This window comes from Hibiscus syriacus, unplaced genomic scaffold, assembly GCF_006381635.1.
Source record: "Hibiscus syriacus cultivar Baekdansim isolate YM2019G1 unplaced genomic scaffold, ASM638163v2 tig00111621_pilon, whole genome shotgun sequence".
NCBI classification, from domain to species: Eukaryota; Viridiplantae; Streptophyta; class Magnoliopsida; order Malvales; family Malvaceae; genus Hibiscus; species Hibiscus syriacus.
The window spans coordinates 3581519-3600322 of record NW_024063138.1 but is presented as its reverse complement, the minus strand read 5'-3'; the positions used below and the strand labels follow the sequence as shown (position 1 = coordinate 3600322).

The window sequence follows — 18804 nt, the reverse complement described above, 5'->3', positions numbered from 1 at the left end:
CTTTACACCTGAAATGTATTTTCGCCAAAGTAGAGCTCCTTTACTTCACCTGGAAATGTATTTTGGCCCGGAATGCCATTATAACATTGAGAAACAAAAGCTCAGTTCTTAATGCATTTGCTGGGTTCGACAAGTAACATTTTTTGCTAAGTTCCACAAGCAACATTATAAGATAATGGTACACATACGCTGATAACATTTTATTCCAGTTTGCCGTCTACATCAATGAAAAGAGATTTTTACTGCAACATTCATTTTGCTACCTTGACCGAAGGTAGGTAGAAAATGGTAACTGACTTGGGTTCCCATTGTATCAAAAAAACGCTTGATTTCCCTGGGCATATATATGTATGAACCTAACCCTGTACAACATCTAGATTATCTAAGCAGAGGAGGAATGTTCAAAAATGAAAATCTAGCCAAAACTCTGCCCTGTACAGTCTCATAACGTTTTTCTGCTTTCATCTTTCCAAATTAAACTTCTAATGCATCAAAGAAAGCTCCCACTGATGAATAGCCGGAATAATAACCGTGGTCAGTTCAGTACTTTGAAGAGCAAAGAGAAAAGAAGTAAAGTCAAATGCCTTGCATAGCCAAATGAGCTCCCCATTTTGTACAAGCACTGAAAATGGCTGACTTTATTCATCTGGTGCTCCACTATCTGAAATACGCTAAAGGTAAAAGAACATATTAATTCTCGAATATAAGATGCATGCTAATCTGCAAAAGGATCTGGAATGGAAGAGCATGTACATAAATATTGAAATCATGAAAGTTCAGAGGAAACTATGAAATGAGGACCACCGTTTATTTTCCACATCCTAAGCAGACAAAAAACAAAATGAAACATGATGCAAAGCTCAAAGGGTGAATGATTTCCCTTTCAAAATTTGACCACTTTTCTTTAATTTCATTCCATCGATTCTAAAGATGATAATTGCCTAAACAATCAACTTTACGACCAGTCTTGTTTAGCTGAAAATTAACAGGCTACTGGATATATGTAGCTGCCCAGGCTGGTTACATATTCAAACATTGCCAAAAAGATGAGAAAACAAAGAGAGACAGATGCATAGTTCAAAATAACCAGCCTCAATGCCACTATGGCCGATGATATCCTTCTAGTTTCTCTAGATACAAATTGAATATAAACAAGGCAGCCTTTGTCACATGTACAGAACGGAATAGAGATAAACATTTGGCAACAAACAAATTTTACATTTCTTATCTTTTTCAATCCATCATCAAGACTACATTTAAAATGGGATGTGAGTGTTAATTTGATTTGCAAACTAGTTTCCTGTTACGTTAGGATAAAACATATATTGTCCTGCCTGGAAGAAATTCCAGGAGAACTAACTACAGCTAAAACCAAGATTCAAGGTTATTTCTTGAAAACATCATCTAAACTGCTAGAAATATTCTCTGCTTAATAAGAAATTGCCATCACCATCAACTAGAATAAGGAAAGATCCCCGTGTGATTTTCACAAACTCAAATATCAACTACTTGTATTTGAAAAATTAAAATGCATAACAATCACATTCTACATAGAAAATTGATTCTTCATCCTTATAAACAAAACAATTCATGTAGTAAATAGAAAGAAACAAGATGTTCCACTTTGATGACCAGAGCACCACACATGTAAAGAAACTTTGTAGATAAAGGTATATACCTGATCTGGTCCCATTTAAGTTCCTTTCAGAATGAGCCTTCTTCAAATATGATGCAATGAACTCGTCCAACTTCACCAACCAGAGTGCAAGTGCAGATGATGTTTGGGGCATGGTTGGAAAGCATGCTATGATTTCTTTAATAATAGTGCAACCCTCTTGTTCAATATGGCATTGATTCAACAAATTCTCATTAATTGCTGCAACAAAATCGGCAACAACCTGCAAACATGATTTGAGATGGTCCATTTTACAATTAGTGTCAGCATAAAAAATTTACCACTACTTCAAGAACTCTTAAGCTTGTAATTAAAAAAAAGACTACCTGCAAAAGCTCAGACAAAGACGATGTCCGTCGCAACCGTTTGACCCACAACCTGTGAGCAGACTTTGTCCAAGCACCAACTAAAGCATCTTTAGGCATAAATGACTGCATAGAAAGTGAAAGAAATGGACACAATGGTTAAATTAAAATAATAGCATAAAGTTTGTTCTCCTTTTAAATATTTTACATATATAAATGAATTGTACACAATCCTGAATCTTCACATGTTCTACTAAAGAAAGAAAAGATACAACAGACTTCTCATGAAACCAAACATTTAAAAATATATATGATTTGTTAATAACATTAAACGATTTGCTCCCTTGCATAGCTTAAATGTGTTTCAAAGATCAAGTATCATCATAATGCACAAAAAGTTTCTGTAGGAATTATAGAAATATATGATTATGTAAATATCCTTTAATTAAGGGATTTTGTAAATATTCTACAATCCCTTATTTTAAGGGATCATATCTCCTAGGATTAGTATTTTTCCTTTCTTAGAGTTTCCTACTTTAGAGAGATGATTTGTATATAAATATGTAATCTGTCCTATTGAAAAGAATAAGAAATTACAGAGAATTACTTTAGAGTTTCCTTTCTTAGAATAGTGGCCAGAGGCTTTACACAAACATATGGGATAGATTTCACAGAAACTTTTGCACCTATGGCAAAGCTTAATACTGTTCGAGTACTCCTAAGTTTGGTTGTAAATTGCGATTGGAAATTACACCAACTTGATGTAAAAAACGTTTTTCTTAATGGCAAACTAAAGAAGAAGTCTATATGAAGTTGCCACCTGGCTTAAAGTCTGTTGAAGGAAGTAACAAGGTGTGCAAGCTCAACAAATCTCTATACGGGTTAAAACAATCACCCAGAGCTTGGTTCGAGAGGTTCACTAAAGTCATCCTAAAAAACGGCTACAAGCAATCCCTCGCCAATCATACTTTTTTCATCAAGGTAACTTCTACAAATAAGAAGCTATCCTTATTGTGTACGTGGACGACATAATTCTTACCGGAGATAATGAAGAAGAGATTTGCAATTTGAAGAAGTTGTTAAATAAGGAATTCGAAACCAAGGACTTGGGAAAGCTAAGGTATTTCATAGGAATGGAGGTGGCAAGGCCAAAAGAAAGACTTGTGATCAACCAAAGAAAATATGTACTTGATTTACTCAAAGAAACTGGTTTTCTTGGTTGTAAGCCGAATGATACACCAATGGAGGCAAGCTTGAAATTTAACAAAGAAGATGGGTCCTTAGTAGACAAAGAGAAATTTCAAAGATTAGTTGGGAAACTAATTTATTTATCCTTGACAAGGCCAGATATAACATTTCCTGTAAATGTGATAAGTCAACACATGACTAATCCTACTGAAGAGCATATGGCAGCAGCAAATAGAATTCTTAAGTACTTGAAGAAAACTCCAGGACACGGTTTAATGTTTAAGAAGACACAAGACAGAACTGTTAAGATCTTTACAGATTCTAGTTGGGTCGGAGACCTTACTGAAAGGAGATCCACTAGTGGCTACTGCACCTTTGTTTGGGGAAACCTTACAACTTGGAGAAGTAAGAAACAATCTGTCGTTTCAAGAAGTAGTGCTGAAGTTGAATTCAGAGCACTAGCATTGGGAATATGCGAAGGAATTTGGCTACTTAAACTACTGAAAGAATTTGTCACTAATCAAGAGGATCACTTTGAAGTTTTGTGTGATAATCAATCTGCTATTCAAATTGCCAAGAACCCAGTTCAACATGATCGGACAAAGCCTGTTGAGATTGATAGGCATTTTATTGCTGATCAAGTTAACAAAAAGACAACCACACTTTCATACATTCCTTCAGAAGAACAAGTTGCAGACATTCTTACTAAGGCTTTACCAAAGCATGTTTTCAATAAATTCCTATTCAAGCTGGGATTATACAATGTATATTCTCCAGCTTGAGGGGGAGTGTAGGAATTATAGAAATATATGATTATGTAAATATCCTTTAATTAAGGGATTCTGTAAATATTCTACAATCCCTTATTTTAAGGGATCATATCTCCTAGGATTAGTATTTTTCCTTTCTTAGAGTTTCCTACTTTAGAGAGATGATTTGTATATAAATATGTAATTTGTCCTATTGAAAAGAATAAGAAATTACAGAGAATTACTCTGATTTCTACAGTTTCCTTCACCATTTTCACAAAAAAGATAGTGGGGACTGGAGACTTCATTACCCGTTTTATTTCTTGTGAAAAGCGTTGGCATTTTCATTTTTTAATATTCAAGTAGAATTAATAAAATACATAAAGAAACTAAAAAAACATTGAGACGCTGGTATGAGTTTTATGTGCCCTGACCAACAGTCCTTGGCAAAAAGAAGGCGATGGTAAAAGAAAGATGAACATGCATAGGCATACTATGTCATATAACAGTGATGTATGGAATTTAGACGTGCCTGTGTTATTTATTTTCATATGATGCAATATATGATTTAGTTTTACAAAGAAAGTTAGCAAGACAAAAAGCAATAAAGAAATGAAATGCACCTCAATTGCATGGACTGCAGCTTTCAGTGATTGCAACTGTGATGGTAGGACTTTGAAACTCGGGAAAGTACTGTTGTCTCCTTCCTGTCTGCATGTAGCCACATGGATGGCATACCTCTCTTCTAGATCAAAATCAATCTCAAATGTGGTATGGCAAATCCTACAATGCTTCTCATCTCTCCAGTACAAATCATGACAACTTTCACATCTGGTAAGCGACTCAAGATAAGAACACTTGTTGTGTTTTACAGCATTAAGGTTCAAGTAAAAGTAATTCGATATCCACACATCAAATTCTTGAAGACGTTTCCACATTTGTTTTTGTTCTTCTCCCTTCTTCCCAGCATAAAGAACTATAGCACTGCACGAGGTTAAAGATTCATTCACAGCCACTGTCAAGCTTATGTTGTCAACATCAGAAACAGGAGAACAACTGTTTTCTCTTGCGGCATCCATCTCAGGTGAACCAGATTGCATGTACCCGATTTCTGAACCACATAAATGTCTGCTCGACATTTCTTGACGAAGTGAAGTTTCCCGCTTCTCTAAGGATTCAATAAGAAGAGCTTCACGTTTACCCCTGTCATCCAAAACTGCCAACAAGGACCGCAATGCCTGCACCGTGGTAAGAGACAAACAAATAATAACGGTAAAAAGTTTGTTAACATGAGAACAATCACTCCGTTGTCTGCAAAAGGAAAACTGAAAAGAACTCCAAACTCTCAGGTTAAGTATCTCATCTTTGGATAACGAGTTCACTTTATAATGAAAAGGCATGTTATCAAAAAAAATGAGATGAATTTTAACCGAACGTATAACAAATGAAGCAACAGACATCCATTATTATATGATGGGAGGGTTACCTCTTCAGTGTCTATGACTTCCCAATGACCATCTTCAGAAGATTCAAAGTAAATTCTCCTATGTCCAGGGTCATATCCATTACAAGGGCCCAAGAAAAGCCAATACCTGTTGTACCTACGATCAGAGCCCAAAAATACAGATTGCATTGGGTGTATATAAACTCCTACTTCGGTTTGTTTTGCATCCTTTCCACTGCTAGAACATTTTTCTTTTTCAAAAAACTTTGTAAATGCTGATGAGTCAACGGGGCGAGAGTCTGATGATGTGTGTGGTTCTTGTCCACCATAGACCCAAGATGGCCTAGGAAAATTTTGTCGAGTTGATGATCTCTTAATCTTTGCTCCAGAACCATAGCGAGGGATGCTGGGAACAAACTCAACAATGGCTTTACTAGGATTCTGAAAAACGAAATAATGAGTAAAATGAGACTCTATCAGGTAAGGAATTATGGAAAAATCATAACCTCATAGTAGAACAGAAAACATTTAAGCAAGATAAAAACTAAAACCTACAACCTTCAAAATACTAGGAAGTAAAGAAAGTGATCAGTAGTTTATATTTGATGTAAATATTTTATCCAAAATAACCATCCTGATTGCACAGATCATGGGCCCTCAAGGAATGATGGAAAAGAAAGATCCATTTGAAAAAATAGTGACCACGAAAGCAACATACCAAACAAGGGAACAGAAGAGGAGCTTTTTCAATCTTTCCTCTTCTTTTATTTATTTATTTTTGTTTCAATTTTATGGGGGTGAAGACGAGAAAGGCGGTGGAAGGGAATGTCAACTTGGCCAGATGAAACTGGTTTACCTCCATTCGGATACTGGAACCAGCGCTAAGAAGATCAATCAAAGCCACTAATGCATTCAGCTTCTCTTCAATGCTCAAGTCAGAATATTCATCTTCCATAAGTCCTAGCAACCACACCTCTCCTGGATGGCTTTCATCAATTTCAGTGTGGACTGCCAAATTGTTATTTTTACTTTTAAAACGGTTATCATGCTTTATTTTCCTTTGATAGTAATTTCTTGAGTCGCACTCAGAATCATCACTGCTGTCATCGGAGTCATCATCAACACTTCCAGAATCCTTAGTATCAGAATGACAATCATTGCTGTCCTTTGCAACAGAACTACAGCGCAGACGATACGCAGATGATGAAATCTTTTCAAATAAAGTAATATCACTTGAAAGAGTTGAACATATTAATTCTTCGAGTTCCTGAGTCGTGCTAGTGAGATTCAATTCAGTAACCTTCAAAAGATAAAAACAAGGTGACTACAGTGAGGATTTCAGCTCAGATGGATTCTGCAGCAGAAATTCACTTTCTAAATATAAATGCTTAAAGAACCTAGTCTTACTTTCAAAGACAATGCCAAATCTGAAGCCTTTAGCCCATTATTTCCTCTCTGTGACAAAATTTTAAACAGCTCACCCTTTAAACTACCGGGGCGTAGGCCAAACCTCACCATGTGGTCCATTTCCTGTATTTTAGGAAAGAAAATTAATATAACATGACATATTTCACATATAACCAAAGATCTCTGGACCATAAAGGAACCCCAAAGAAAATTAAATCTAAGACTAGCCAAATATAATAAATAAAAATAATGTGCTCATACCTTTCTAAGGGCTTCCCTGCGTAATAGACCTTGTTTTGAACCAAAGCCAGCTGAAACTAAAACTTGGCGTAGTATTTCTGTCCATGTCAGAGGGTTCAAGGATGTCTTCCAGAAGTCGATCACAAATTCTTGATTCTCTACCTGATAAAAGGAGAACGATCACATCCTTTTTTAGCAAGGACATAGAGCTCTATGAATGTCTGACAATTCAATACCTCAACATCCTAGGAATTTTAGAAATGGTTACCAACTGTCAAAAAAATCTTTACAAAGAAATAAGGATCGACACATCACTGTGTTCCACAACTGACGGATGCATTTCCGTTGTTATTCTTTGTTTTCCTTTTGCATATATATGTACTACTTTGCTAAGACAAATGTATCCACTTAAAATGCCAAGGGCTTTGGTTCAATGATTCATTAGAGCTGCATGGTTAAAGCCATCACACAGGAAGTAACTTGACCGACATGCTTAATAAACAGATAAATGAAAACAGTGTTGTCAACTCAGAGAAAAGTTTAGCTCATCTCCAACTCAATCTTGATTGATGCCCCAAAGTCTTATTAAGTGAATATAACTCGGGCAACAAAAATCATTAAAAAATGAATCTTGTCTGACAAGCAGTCAAGCACTTCCTTTTCAATGGATCTATTTTGTAGTCAAATAACTACAGAATCCAGACCTATTTTTTGGTCCACCACTTTGAAACTCTTATCAAAAAGAATATAAATAACTTTATCTATGTCAATGGGAAGAAATATAAAAATACTGTCCAAGGCTTTCCCAAGTAAACAGATTGTCAAAGTAATATGGTGCATAATTTTTTTTTTTTTGATAGGAATGTAGGCCTCGTTAAAAACCCCCTTCATGATTAATGGAACACTAAGTGTTTCTCAATCAGCGGAAGGAGGAAAAGAGTGCCTTAGGATTCATTAAAAACCACAATATACATAATGTTTAACAACACATAAACACTCCCTTTACATAATCCAACCCAAAGACTACAAAAGCAAATCACAAATGTAAAACTAGCCAATACCAGCTTTGGCTAAACTATCAGCCTCAACATTGGCTGACCTAGCAACCCATCTAATAATACCATTCAACTCCCTTAACTTAGTAACAATATCTTTTACTAAATTAGAGTATACACCGGGACAGAGATCAAAATTCTTGACCCAACCAAAAAAATCTGCATGATTATTACTCACCGATTGAAGAAGAGCAAGAAACTTGCAAGACAAGCTAAAATGAGGCAAAAGTGCACCACTCAGCTCTTCTTGGACATCAGATAAAAGAAGCTTAAGAAGGGAAACGTGAATTTTACCAAGTAACAAGGAATCCTGAGATACACACACATGTTTAGAATGAGAAAAATAAATATAAGCCAAGTTAAGAACTTCAAAGTATATGGTACAATATAGATGAGAGATAACCTTATCATGAAATGCCTGAGCAAACTCATCAAGCGTAAATGAGCATATGTCAAGTGTTACTGAATAGGTATACAAGAAATGGAAAACCTGAAAAAGAAATGTAAACAATAGTCAGGCAACACAGTTAAGAAAAATAAATGAACGGGACTCATAACATGCTGCCATAATATTGAATTAAGAACACCATTAACGAACTATAGGCTTAACAGGCACCTTGAACAGTTTTTTGACAGTTTCGGGAGAAGAATCCCAGGGTTGCATACTGAATGGTTGCTTCATCTTAACCGTACTTGGTGGAAACTTGGCCAGCAAATCTGGGAAACCATAAACAGATCTTTATAGAACTAAATAAAATACCTTATAAATGCACATCATATGAATGCTACAAGTAAGATGTAAAAAATTACTCAAGTATTCTTAGAATCATAAACTACAAAGCCAACGAACCTTTGCAAAGGGAGCAACCAAGCAATCCACTTGTACCCAGATGATCCGCACATGTTAATGGATTTGGTCCAGCTTCTAACTCCCTCAACTCTAATTCTTCATCATCAACTAGCATTGCAAGTTGATCAAGACATTCATTGGATACAGTTCCATCCAAAGCAAGTTCACATTTTTCTCTGCGTGGTTGCATCTGATTGTCATTTTTGTTAGATTGCAACTGGCACAAAACAGGCAAGTGCACATTAATACAACAGTTATAGAGAAGTTAAGATTAAAATGCAAAAATGCAATAGAAATTACCATATGTACATCTCTCCTCTTAATGGAAGCCCTCTTCTTTTCCTGTATCTTCTTTTCCAAACTTCTCTGTTTCTGAAATTGCAATCTGAAGTAAGCAAATTTTCAACACAATACCATAAACAAAAATCTAGGAAATGGCCATTCAAAAGCATAACCACTGGGTTTTCATGGAATAATGAAAAACCAAAAATAAAAGGCTTCCTAAGAAGATTAACAGAAAGAAGTCAACATAAAATCGTGCAACTCAAATAATTGATAGCTAACCATTTGAGACACTAAAGGCTGCCGCCTTTTGTTCTGAGGTGGTTGCCTTCGCACTGCAGGACGAGTTTGAGGAGCACCAATTTCTCGACTAGAAAAATCAATGCCAGTAGGAATATATCCACCCTCAGGGTTCACAACCCTCCAAGTTGTCATCAAACCTTTTCCAATTCCATGTTTCTTCATTGGGGCTTTCTCATTACTGTTGTTCTGATGGTTCATGCCGATAAACTCAAAAATCTTAAATACAAGAAGCAAAAGTAAAACAAATAAGAAAACAGATGTAGGAACTGGAGATGAACATCTTGAAAACATTCTCCGTACCTTTCTCCTTTTGGCTGCTCCTCTTTCACACACTTGATCAGTAGGATGAGACTCTTTAGAACCTAAATACAGTAGTTATAAGTTCAAAAATACATCAAAATACAGCGTGAAAACCAAGAATACTAGAAAAGCAAAACTCAAATTGTAACAAGCTACTTTGTTCCAACCCTTAGTGTTAGGTCGAGTGCCCTTGTCAAACACTTATCCAACATGTTATTGAACATGTGTATGGAATCTTTACCTTGTATATAGAAAATTTAAAAAAATTGAAACGCACCAATGTTGAACAAAAAACCCATATGCCTGACTCTTTCTCACTAATCTTAAGCTATATAGATCAAGTTTTAAAAAAAGAAACAATAAGAAAATAAATATATAAAACTCACTAGTTAGGGGCTGTATTTCACCAGTTATATTTACGGCATTAACAAGGAAAATCACATTGTTATCTTAGCAAAATGGAAACCTTGAAAAATATCAATGGATAAGCACCGGGAAGGGAATGAGGTTTTCAGCATAATAATGATTCTCAACAAAACCACAAAATTAAGGAACCAAATGAATGACAGCCATTGATGTTGTTGTTGTTGTTTTAGGGAAATAACGATAATTTTAAATAGAAGCAAACAATCACTAAGGCAACAAGATGTTATGGCACTCTAGATTAGGTCATCCTAATTTTTACTCTCTTTCCAAAATGTTACCGAACTTATTTATAAATAAAGATCCATCCTTGTTTTCCTGTGAAATTTGTCAAATAGCCAAACACACCAGAAAACCATATATTGCAGCCAAATTTGAACCAACACTTTTTTCCATCATCCATAGTGACATTTGGGGCCCTTCTCCTGTCAAAAGTATTTCTGGGTATAAGTGGTTTGTGTCTTTTATAGATGATTACTCTACGACAACATAGGTATTCTTAATGAGAGAAAAGTTTGAGGTTGAGACTATTTTTAAAAGTTTTTATCAAAAAGTTGAAACCCAATTTGACACAAAAATAAAAATTCTGAGGAGTGATAATGGAAGTGAGTATTTGAATAAAACTCTTGGGTATTTCTTTAAGGAAAAAGACATTGTTCACCTTACGTCTTGTGACAATACACCTCAACAAAACGGGGTATCAGAAAGGAAAAATAGACATCTTCTAGAGGTTATTAGGTCTCTTCTGTTTGCTGCTAATGCTCCTAAGTATCTTTGGGGGAAGCTCTTCTTACAACCACGTACCTCATCAATAGAATGCCAAGTAAGACTTTAGATTTCAAAATTCCTACTAAGGTTCTGTTTCAGCTTTTTCCCCATTTTAAACATTTAAACTCAAGTCTTTCTCCTTGGGTGTTTGGGTGTACAGCCTTTGTTCATATCCACAACAGAGGGAAATTAGATCCTAGGTCCATAAAGTGTGTGTTCTTGGGCTATTCTTCGAGTCAGAAGGGTAACAAGTGTTACTCACCTTCCACAAAAAAGACATATGTCTCCTTTGATGTTACATTTTTTGAAAACCAACCTTATTTTTCGTGAACAGAAATTCAGGGGGAGAGTTATAAGGAATTTCAGCCTGTTCAAACAAATATTTCTTTACAGCCTATCCTTTCTTTACCTATTACTGTCTCTCCAAAGCCGGCTAGCACTGTCCCAGTTCCTAGTGAGGGTGATGGGAATAACCTAAATAACTCTGATGAATTACCTTTCTCCTTATCTCAGAACTCTAGTCCGTGCAAAACACCTTCCACCACTACTAAAAATGCACCTAACAATGACCCTGAAACCATAACCCCCCATCCGAAACAACTCAGTGTTTACTCAAGAAGAAGGAAAGATGTTGCTGAAGAAATCAGTCAGCCTAGCATTCGCTAAGAACCAGATTCGGATCCTGTTGCCTCTGAAAGCCAAGAACCATATTCGGATCCTGTTACCTCTGAAAGCCAAGAACCAGATTCAGATCCTGTTGCATCTGAAACAGAAGGTAATGATGGTTACCAAGAGGCTACTACTGTTGATCTTGATGACTTTCCTATTGCTATTAGGAAGGGGGTAAGAAAATGCACTGCTCATCCCATAAATAAGTATGCTGCATATGGGAAATTACAGTCTAATTTCAAGGCCTTCACTGCCAGCATTAACAGTGTGAAAATCCCAAGAAATGTGACAGAAGCATTTCAATCTCCTGAGTGGAAAAAGGCTGTGGAAGAGGAGATAAAAGCGTTGCAAAAGAATAAGACATGGAGTTTGACAAATTTGCCAGAACGGAAGAGAGTTGTTGGATGTAGGTGAATATTCACAGTCAAATATCATTCGGATGGGAGTGTGGAAAGATACAAGGCAAGGCTGGTTGCTAAAGGTTTTTCTCAGTCCTATGGCATCGACTACCAGGAGACTTTTGCACCGGTTGCAAAATTGAATACCATCATAATATTGTTATCAGTAGCTGTTAACATGGACTGGAAATTGCATAAGCTGGACATAAAGAATGCTTTTCTGAATGGGAACCTTGAAGAAGAGGTATACATGGAGGTCCCCCCAGATTAAAAGGAAAAGTCACTAAGAAAACTGTGTGCAAGCTCAATAAATCCTTATATGGCTTAAAACAGTCTCCCAGGGCTTGGTTTGATCGATTTGCTAAGGCTATGACACAGAATGATTTCAAACAAAGCCAAGCGGATCACACATTATTCAAAAAAATTACACCGAGTGGTAAGATAACCCTCCTAATTGTCTATGTAGATGATATGATTATAACTGACAGTGATATAGAAGAAATAGAAAAGCTAAAGATGAATCTTGCAAAGGAGTTTGAAACCAAGGATTTAGGGAGTATGAGGTATTTCTTGGGTATGGAAGTTGCAAGGTCCGAAGAAGGGCTGGTCATAAACCAGCGTAAGTATGTTTTGGATCTTCTTGCAGAAACAGGGATGCTCGACTGCAAACCAGTTGAAACTCCAATGGAGCCAGGCTTGAAATTTTGCAAGGACCGGACTGGAAATCCAGTAAACAAGGAAACCTACCAAAGGTTAGTTGGTAAGTTGATCTACCTTTCACTTACCAGGCCTGATATTGCATACTCGGTGAGCATTGTCAGCCCAACATATGAGTGATCCTCGAGAAGAACATTTGGAAGCTGTTAACAGAATTCTAAGGTTCTTGAAGTTTACCCCAGGAGCTGGACTTATATTTAGAAAAAATCAAGATAGAACAGTGAAGGTTTATACGGATGCAAGCTGGGGAGGTGAATTAACTGATAGAAGGTCAGTTAGTGGCTATTGTGCCTACGTTTGGGGTAATTTGGTGACTTGGAGAAGTAAGAAACAAGTCGTTGTCTCTCGAAGTAGTGCTGAGTCAGAGTTTAGAGCAATGGCTCTCGGAATATGTGAAGGAATGTGGATTAAAAGACTGCTCACAGAACTGGACTTAGATGACAAGAAGAATTTTGAGATTTTTAGTGACAGTCAATCAGCTATGAGTATAGCAAAAAACCCAGTGCAGCATGATAGAACGAAACACATTGAGATAGACAGACATTTTATTTACGAGAAGGTCAACAATGGAGTTGCACAACTGCAGTACATTCCAACGAAGAAACAGCTTGCAGATATCTTCACCAAAGCCCTTCCACGAGTGACTTTTGATGAGCTGTCATTCAAACTGGGTATATACAACATATATACACCAGTTTGAAGGGGAGTGTAGAATTATAGAAATGAGCTATCAAGAGATTCTGTAATTATTTTATGTTTTTTCAATCCCTTATTTCAAGGGATTACATCTCCTAGAATTAGTATCTTTCCTAACTTAGAATTTCCTAGTTTAGAGGCATAATTTGTATATAAATATGTAATATGTTTCTACTAAAAGTATGTAAGAATAAAATAATAGACTTGTCTGTTTTCTACAGTCTGTTTTCTACTATCTGTTTTCTACAGCTACAAGCTTCTAGTAGAGTACCTTCGCAACGGAAAAAGGCCTGGGAAGGAAGAGAGTCGAATTCCACACCGAGCGGAGGACCATCCTTGCGAAACACCTTCTTTAGAATGCACTGAGCAGGCAACAAATCCTGAGGAAGAAGCATTTCCTTCTTTTTCTTGCCAAAGATATTTGCTCGGACTGAAGAACTGTTTTTATGATTCTCGTTAGCAGCAAAAATGCCGGTGGCGTTCCTTTTTGTACAAGCAGAGGGTTTTTTCATAGAACGAATAGGTAATATAGTTCCTTTATCCCTTTTCCTTTTATTGATAAACCACTGCTGAACCTGCTTTAGAGTTAGTCCTAAATACAAAGCATAGTCTCCCATCTCCTCCTGGGTAGGAAATATTTTATCTGCTTCACATGATTAAAAGAAGTAAGGATATGTAACCGTATACACATATCAGTCAGTAGAAACTATTGATGAAAATCTAAATTAAAGTTAAGTAGACTTTAGAAGAAGGTTTTTAGCTTAAATTTGAATATAGTTTAAGAAACAAAACTTAAGATTTAGATTGGAAAACTAAAGTAAACAATGACCCGAGGACCATCATTTTTTATCTTTAATAATAAAAGAGAAATATCCAGAGCCAAAAACACCTTTATATAAGTCCTCAAGTTCTGCAAGCTGAAGTGGCGTTTTCCTCTTCATTTCCAACCACGTTCTCCTCGCATTCAAACTGATTCCTCTAACTTAATTCAAATTCCAGAAAGCTGAAAACTCGAGTCAAAGTAAACATACTGCGAAATCCCAAAAAAAAATCACTCGATAACAGAATAAAGTAAGACCAAAATACGCCCTCCACCTTACCCAAAGAAGACCTATAAATAAGAGTAGAAAATGATTAAAGAATTCCCGAGCATTATTATCATCAACAAAAACCATGTAATAAAAGATTTCCGATGTCACCGTCATCTGAAAATGAAAGGAAAAAAAGAAACGGACATTTCCCTGGAAACAAATTACCTTCCAAATTCTGGGTTCAGTGCATAGAAACTCCCAGGGTCCTCTCAAAGAACCAAGGATAGAAAAGAAAACAGTGAAGTGCAAAATCCCAAGTGGGTTATCCAGTAGGATATGAGATGACACACAAAATTAGACGAATAGGAGGAGGAGAGAACACTTACATAGAAGGCGGGAAATGCTATAGAGATAAATTGAAGAAGAAGAAGATGATGATAATGATGATGAAGCGAGAGAATGGAAAGGTTGGGGTTGCGAGCTGAGAGAGTGGCAGAGATTTTAGGAGAAGGCAGTAGGGTTTTGGGTTTTATCATGTTTTATTCAGATAGATAGATAGATATACTTTGCTCGTGTGCATCTCTGGGAGGTTTTTCAAACTTTACGATTTCATTAAAAAAAATATCTTCTCGCTCTAATGAGCTACCGCCATTGCAACTGCCCAGGCCTGTTAGGCCCATGACAAACTCCACTCCCTTGCCATTCCAATTACATTGGGATTGTCCTTTTGTTGGTCAGGTTATGATTTTGGTGCTCAAATAGAATATTTAAGTTTCTTACTTCACCTCAGTGTTAAGGTAAAGAAATTATTCTCTCCCTAAAAATTTTAGATTTGAACAATAACGTTTATAAGATATGTACAATATCGACAGACTAAGAAATCTTTTTAACAAATAATAACTTATGATCACCCAGATTATTCAAAACAAATATTATTATAAGTTATTAAATTTAATAATTATAATTAAAATATAGAAATGAATGTCTCCTTTTTTTAAGGAATGATATGGATATTTCTCTACGAACGTCCTTTCCGATAAATAAAACTTCCTGTTCCAGTTTTCAATATTTTGACTGAAATGGTGCCAAGTACTTGTAGGGGGTGAGCAAATAGTCAAATCGTATATTACACGAGCATCAAGCATCTTTAGCCTAAAATGACTCGTTGGATATGAATCTGCCTGCTGCATTTGTCGCGCTTCCCTTTTATCTGAATGGTTGTTCCCCCCAAGCACTAGTGGACGAAATGACAACTGTAACTATCAAGTAGGGTTGCACAGAAGTCGGATTTCAATCCGATCTGGATCGATTTTTATTTGATCCGGTTTTTTTTTATAAAAAAAATCGGTTTATAAAATAACCGGTTCGGTTTTTAATCGGTTTAGAGGGTCGGATATCCTAACCGGTGTAATCGGTTTCGGTTTTTAAAAAATCGGTTTTTTTAAAAAATCGGTTATAAAAAAACCAATTTTAATATTATTAAAATTACATCGTCATCAATTGCAACAAAGTTTACGATAATTGAAATACTTAAATACTTCCAAGTTTGATAAATTCAAATACTTAAAACTTCCAAATTCGATAAATTCAAATACTTAAAAACTTTAAGTTCGATAATTGAAACAAAATTTACGATAATTAAAATAAAATTTAAAAATAAACTACATTGCCATCTCTTTTTCATCATCTTCGCCTTCTTCGTTTGGAGGGGATATTCCAAGTTCGACTTCTTCAATGTGAAGTTTGCTTCCAAATCGGCATCAATTGCATCTTCTAGGGTGGTGATATGTTACTTACGAACCGCTCCATCCAAATAATCCTTTAAACAAATGCATACTTCCACCGACTCGGGACTTAGTCTTGATCTCCGTTGCGATATAACACTGCCACTAACAGAAAAAGCGGATTCCGAAGCTACCGTAGAAGCTTGGACGGTTAGTAAATCACGGGCCATGGCGGCTAGAATCGGAAATTGTGTTTCCTTTTCTTTCCACCAAGCCAAAATATCCAAACTTTCAAACTCTTCAAATGTCATTTTTGATAGAAAATCGCATGACATGTAATTTCCCAACTCGCTACTTGGGGTGGTAGTACGTGATCGTTTGGATTGGGAATTTACAAGAGTGTTAAAAAGATTCAAATTTATGTTACTTGGACGTCTACTAGATGATTCCGCATTCATTCTCATTTGATCGTGTATTACACTACTTGATCCGTATTTAGTTAAATAAATTGCAAACATGTCTCGAAAACATTTGTTAAAATAATTTATTTGGTTTTGGACAAAGTTTGGTTCATCATCGGTTAGATTAAAAGCAAACGCAATTTGTTCAATTAGTGTTTCAACCCCGCCAACATTTAACGTTGGGTTTAAAGCGGCGGCACAAGTAAAAATGGGGGGAATCTCCTTAAAATATTTTAAAAGTTTTTCCTTCATTGCAAAGCCAATTTCTTGAAAAACTTCGGTTTCAAATTCAAAGTCATTTAGTCGGGTAGCCAACAAAAATATTTGATTAAGAACCAACGGACTAGTAGGGTAATAAACACCGGATAAAAAAGTTGTTACATTTTTAAAAACCCCAAGCAAATCGGTTATTTTGGCTATAGTTTCCCAACTCGAATCCGGATAAATGTTTGGGACATGACCCCTCTCGAAAAGCCGATCGTGAAATGTTTGCAATGTTTCCCTTTGCCTTAAGGCATTATGCATCATCATCCAAGTTGAGTTCCAACGAGTTGGACAATCCAAATTATGACCCAAAGCTTTTTTATTAACGGACTTACAAAATCGTTTATAATCATTTAGTCTTTTGTTGTTGTTACAAAGAATCGATTTTATCATTGTTTTAAATTCTAATCTAATTGGCTCAATAACCTACAAACCAGCTTGCACGGATAAATTAATTATGTGTACAACGCAACGGGTATGAAAAAACGCACCGTCTAAAATCGGTGAAAATAATATTTTCAATCTTGGAACCGCGTTTGTATTATTCGATGCATTATCAAAGGATATAGAAAAAATTTTATTTTCTAATTTATAAAGACAAATTGCCCTTTTTAAAAGTGTAAATAAATTAGCACCGGTATGCGGATCACCGAATAATTCAAACGCGATTGTTCTTTTCATCATTTGCCAATTATCTTGATCTAACCAATGTGACGTAACGGCTAAAAAGAATTTCCGGTATTATGAGGGGAACTCCAACGTCACATGTAAGCGACACACCATAACGGTGTTCTTGGAATCCTAAAATCATTTTTCCCTCGCCGTACGCCACATTTTTATAGCATCTCTTATAAGGGTAGTACGACTTACTTGAGTATAACGTGGTTGCATTAGTTGTTGAATTGTTGTCGTGAAATCTTCATCATCAAAGTGGTCGAACGGCAATGCTTTTGTAATCACGAACTTTGTAAACGTTTCTCGTAATTTTTCATTGTCGTAAACAAAAACATCACCTTGCGGTGTAAGATTCGATTGACTAGGATCCAATCTTGAGCGAAGTGCCTTGCATGATTTTGTCAAATGGTTCTTCAACGTTGTGTTTCCTTCCGATGCAAGAAACTTTAGACAAAGTTTACAACGCGCCCTCCTCGAGCCATTTGACATCTCACATAAATCATAGTGATCCAAATATCTTTGTTTCGAGTGTGTTCGATCACTCTCACGACTTGGTTTCCCCGACGGAAGATTCAGCCGTGTTACTCATGATGAACAAAAAATTACAAAAATAAGATTTGAGAGATGTTTAGGTGTTGTGTAATAAGATTTGAGAAAGTTGTAATCAACCAAATACATCCCCAACCTATTTATACATGTTTAGGGTGGTAAAATGGTAATTTTTTTAAGAAAAAAAGGGTCAAAAACGTGTCACAAAATCCCCCCAACGGCTATATTAACGACTAATTTTTTAAACCCATACCGATTTTTTTTTTCGGATAAAAACCGATTTTTTAACTGATTTTCTTCAAATCGGTTTTTTATCCGGTAAAAAAACCGGTCTAGATTTTTTTTTCTAAACCGGTTAAAATAACCGGTTTAAAAAAATCTGATCCGGTTAAAAAAAAACCGATTTGAAAATCCCAAATCCGGTTTCGAATATTTTTTTCACAAAATCGAATATTCGAATTTTTTGTACACCCCTACTATCAAGGAAAACAGCTCCGAGGCACCAAAGGTAACAACTCCATGACAAATACACAAGCATTTCAATCCAACATGGAAAAAAAGAAGAGAAGAGAACAAAAACTTGGGAAAGGCTTAAACCCATAAATCTTGCCAAATATATAAAAAGAAAAGG

General features: G+C 35.9%; 1 protein-coding gene across 2 annotated transcripts; it reads right to left on the bottom strand.

Annotated features, from left to right (window-relative positions):
• Positions 1–212: 212 nt before the first annotated feature.
• On the bottom strand, positions 213–15015 carry LOC120166158 (homeobox-DDT domain protein RLT3-like). Of its 2 annotated transcripts, none has more exons than XM_039175518.1 (18): positions 14887–15015; positions 14359–14499; positions 13741–14112; positions 9799–9860; positions 9478–9714; positions 9214–9285; positions 8914–9130; positions 8680–8780; positions 8467–8553; positions 8242–8373; positions 7030–7170; positions 6769–6891; positions 6218–6661; positions 5404–5802; positions 4541–5155; positions 2002–2106; positions 1679–1898; positions 213–671 (listed from the first exon to the last, which is right to left on the bottom strand). In XM_039175518.1, exons 2-18 carry the CDS (start codon positions 14408–14410, stop codon positions 658–660), a joined length of 3393 nt encoding a protein of 1130 aa, XP_039031449.1. In that variant the 5' UTR covers positions 14411–14499; positions 14887–15015; the 3' UTR covers positions 213–657. The 2 variants fall into 2 exon arrangements, with proteins under 2 accessions (XP_039031449.1, XP_039031448.1); XM_039175517.1 differs by having other exon boundaries at positions 213–661.
• Positions 15016–18804: the final 3789 nt, after the last annotated feature.

Excerpts from the sequence above, each read along its gene's own strand:
- LOC120166158 (XM_039175517.1), bottom strand. The coding sequence starts at position 14,410 with ATGAAGAGGAAAACGCCACTTCAGCTTGCAGAACTTGAGGACTTATAT. Across the intron at positions 14,113-14,358 it reads ACTTGAGGACTTATATAAAG|ATAAAATATTTCCTACCCAG; the intron begins GTGTTTTTGGCT and ends CATGTGAAGCAG. Across the intron at positions 9,286-9,477 it reads AGCCTTTAGTGTCTCAAATG|AAACAGAGAAGTTTGGAAAA; the intron begins GTTAGCTATCAA and ends TTGCAATTTCAG.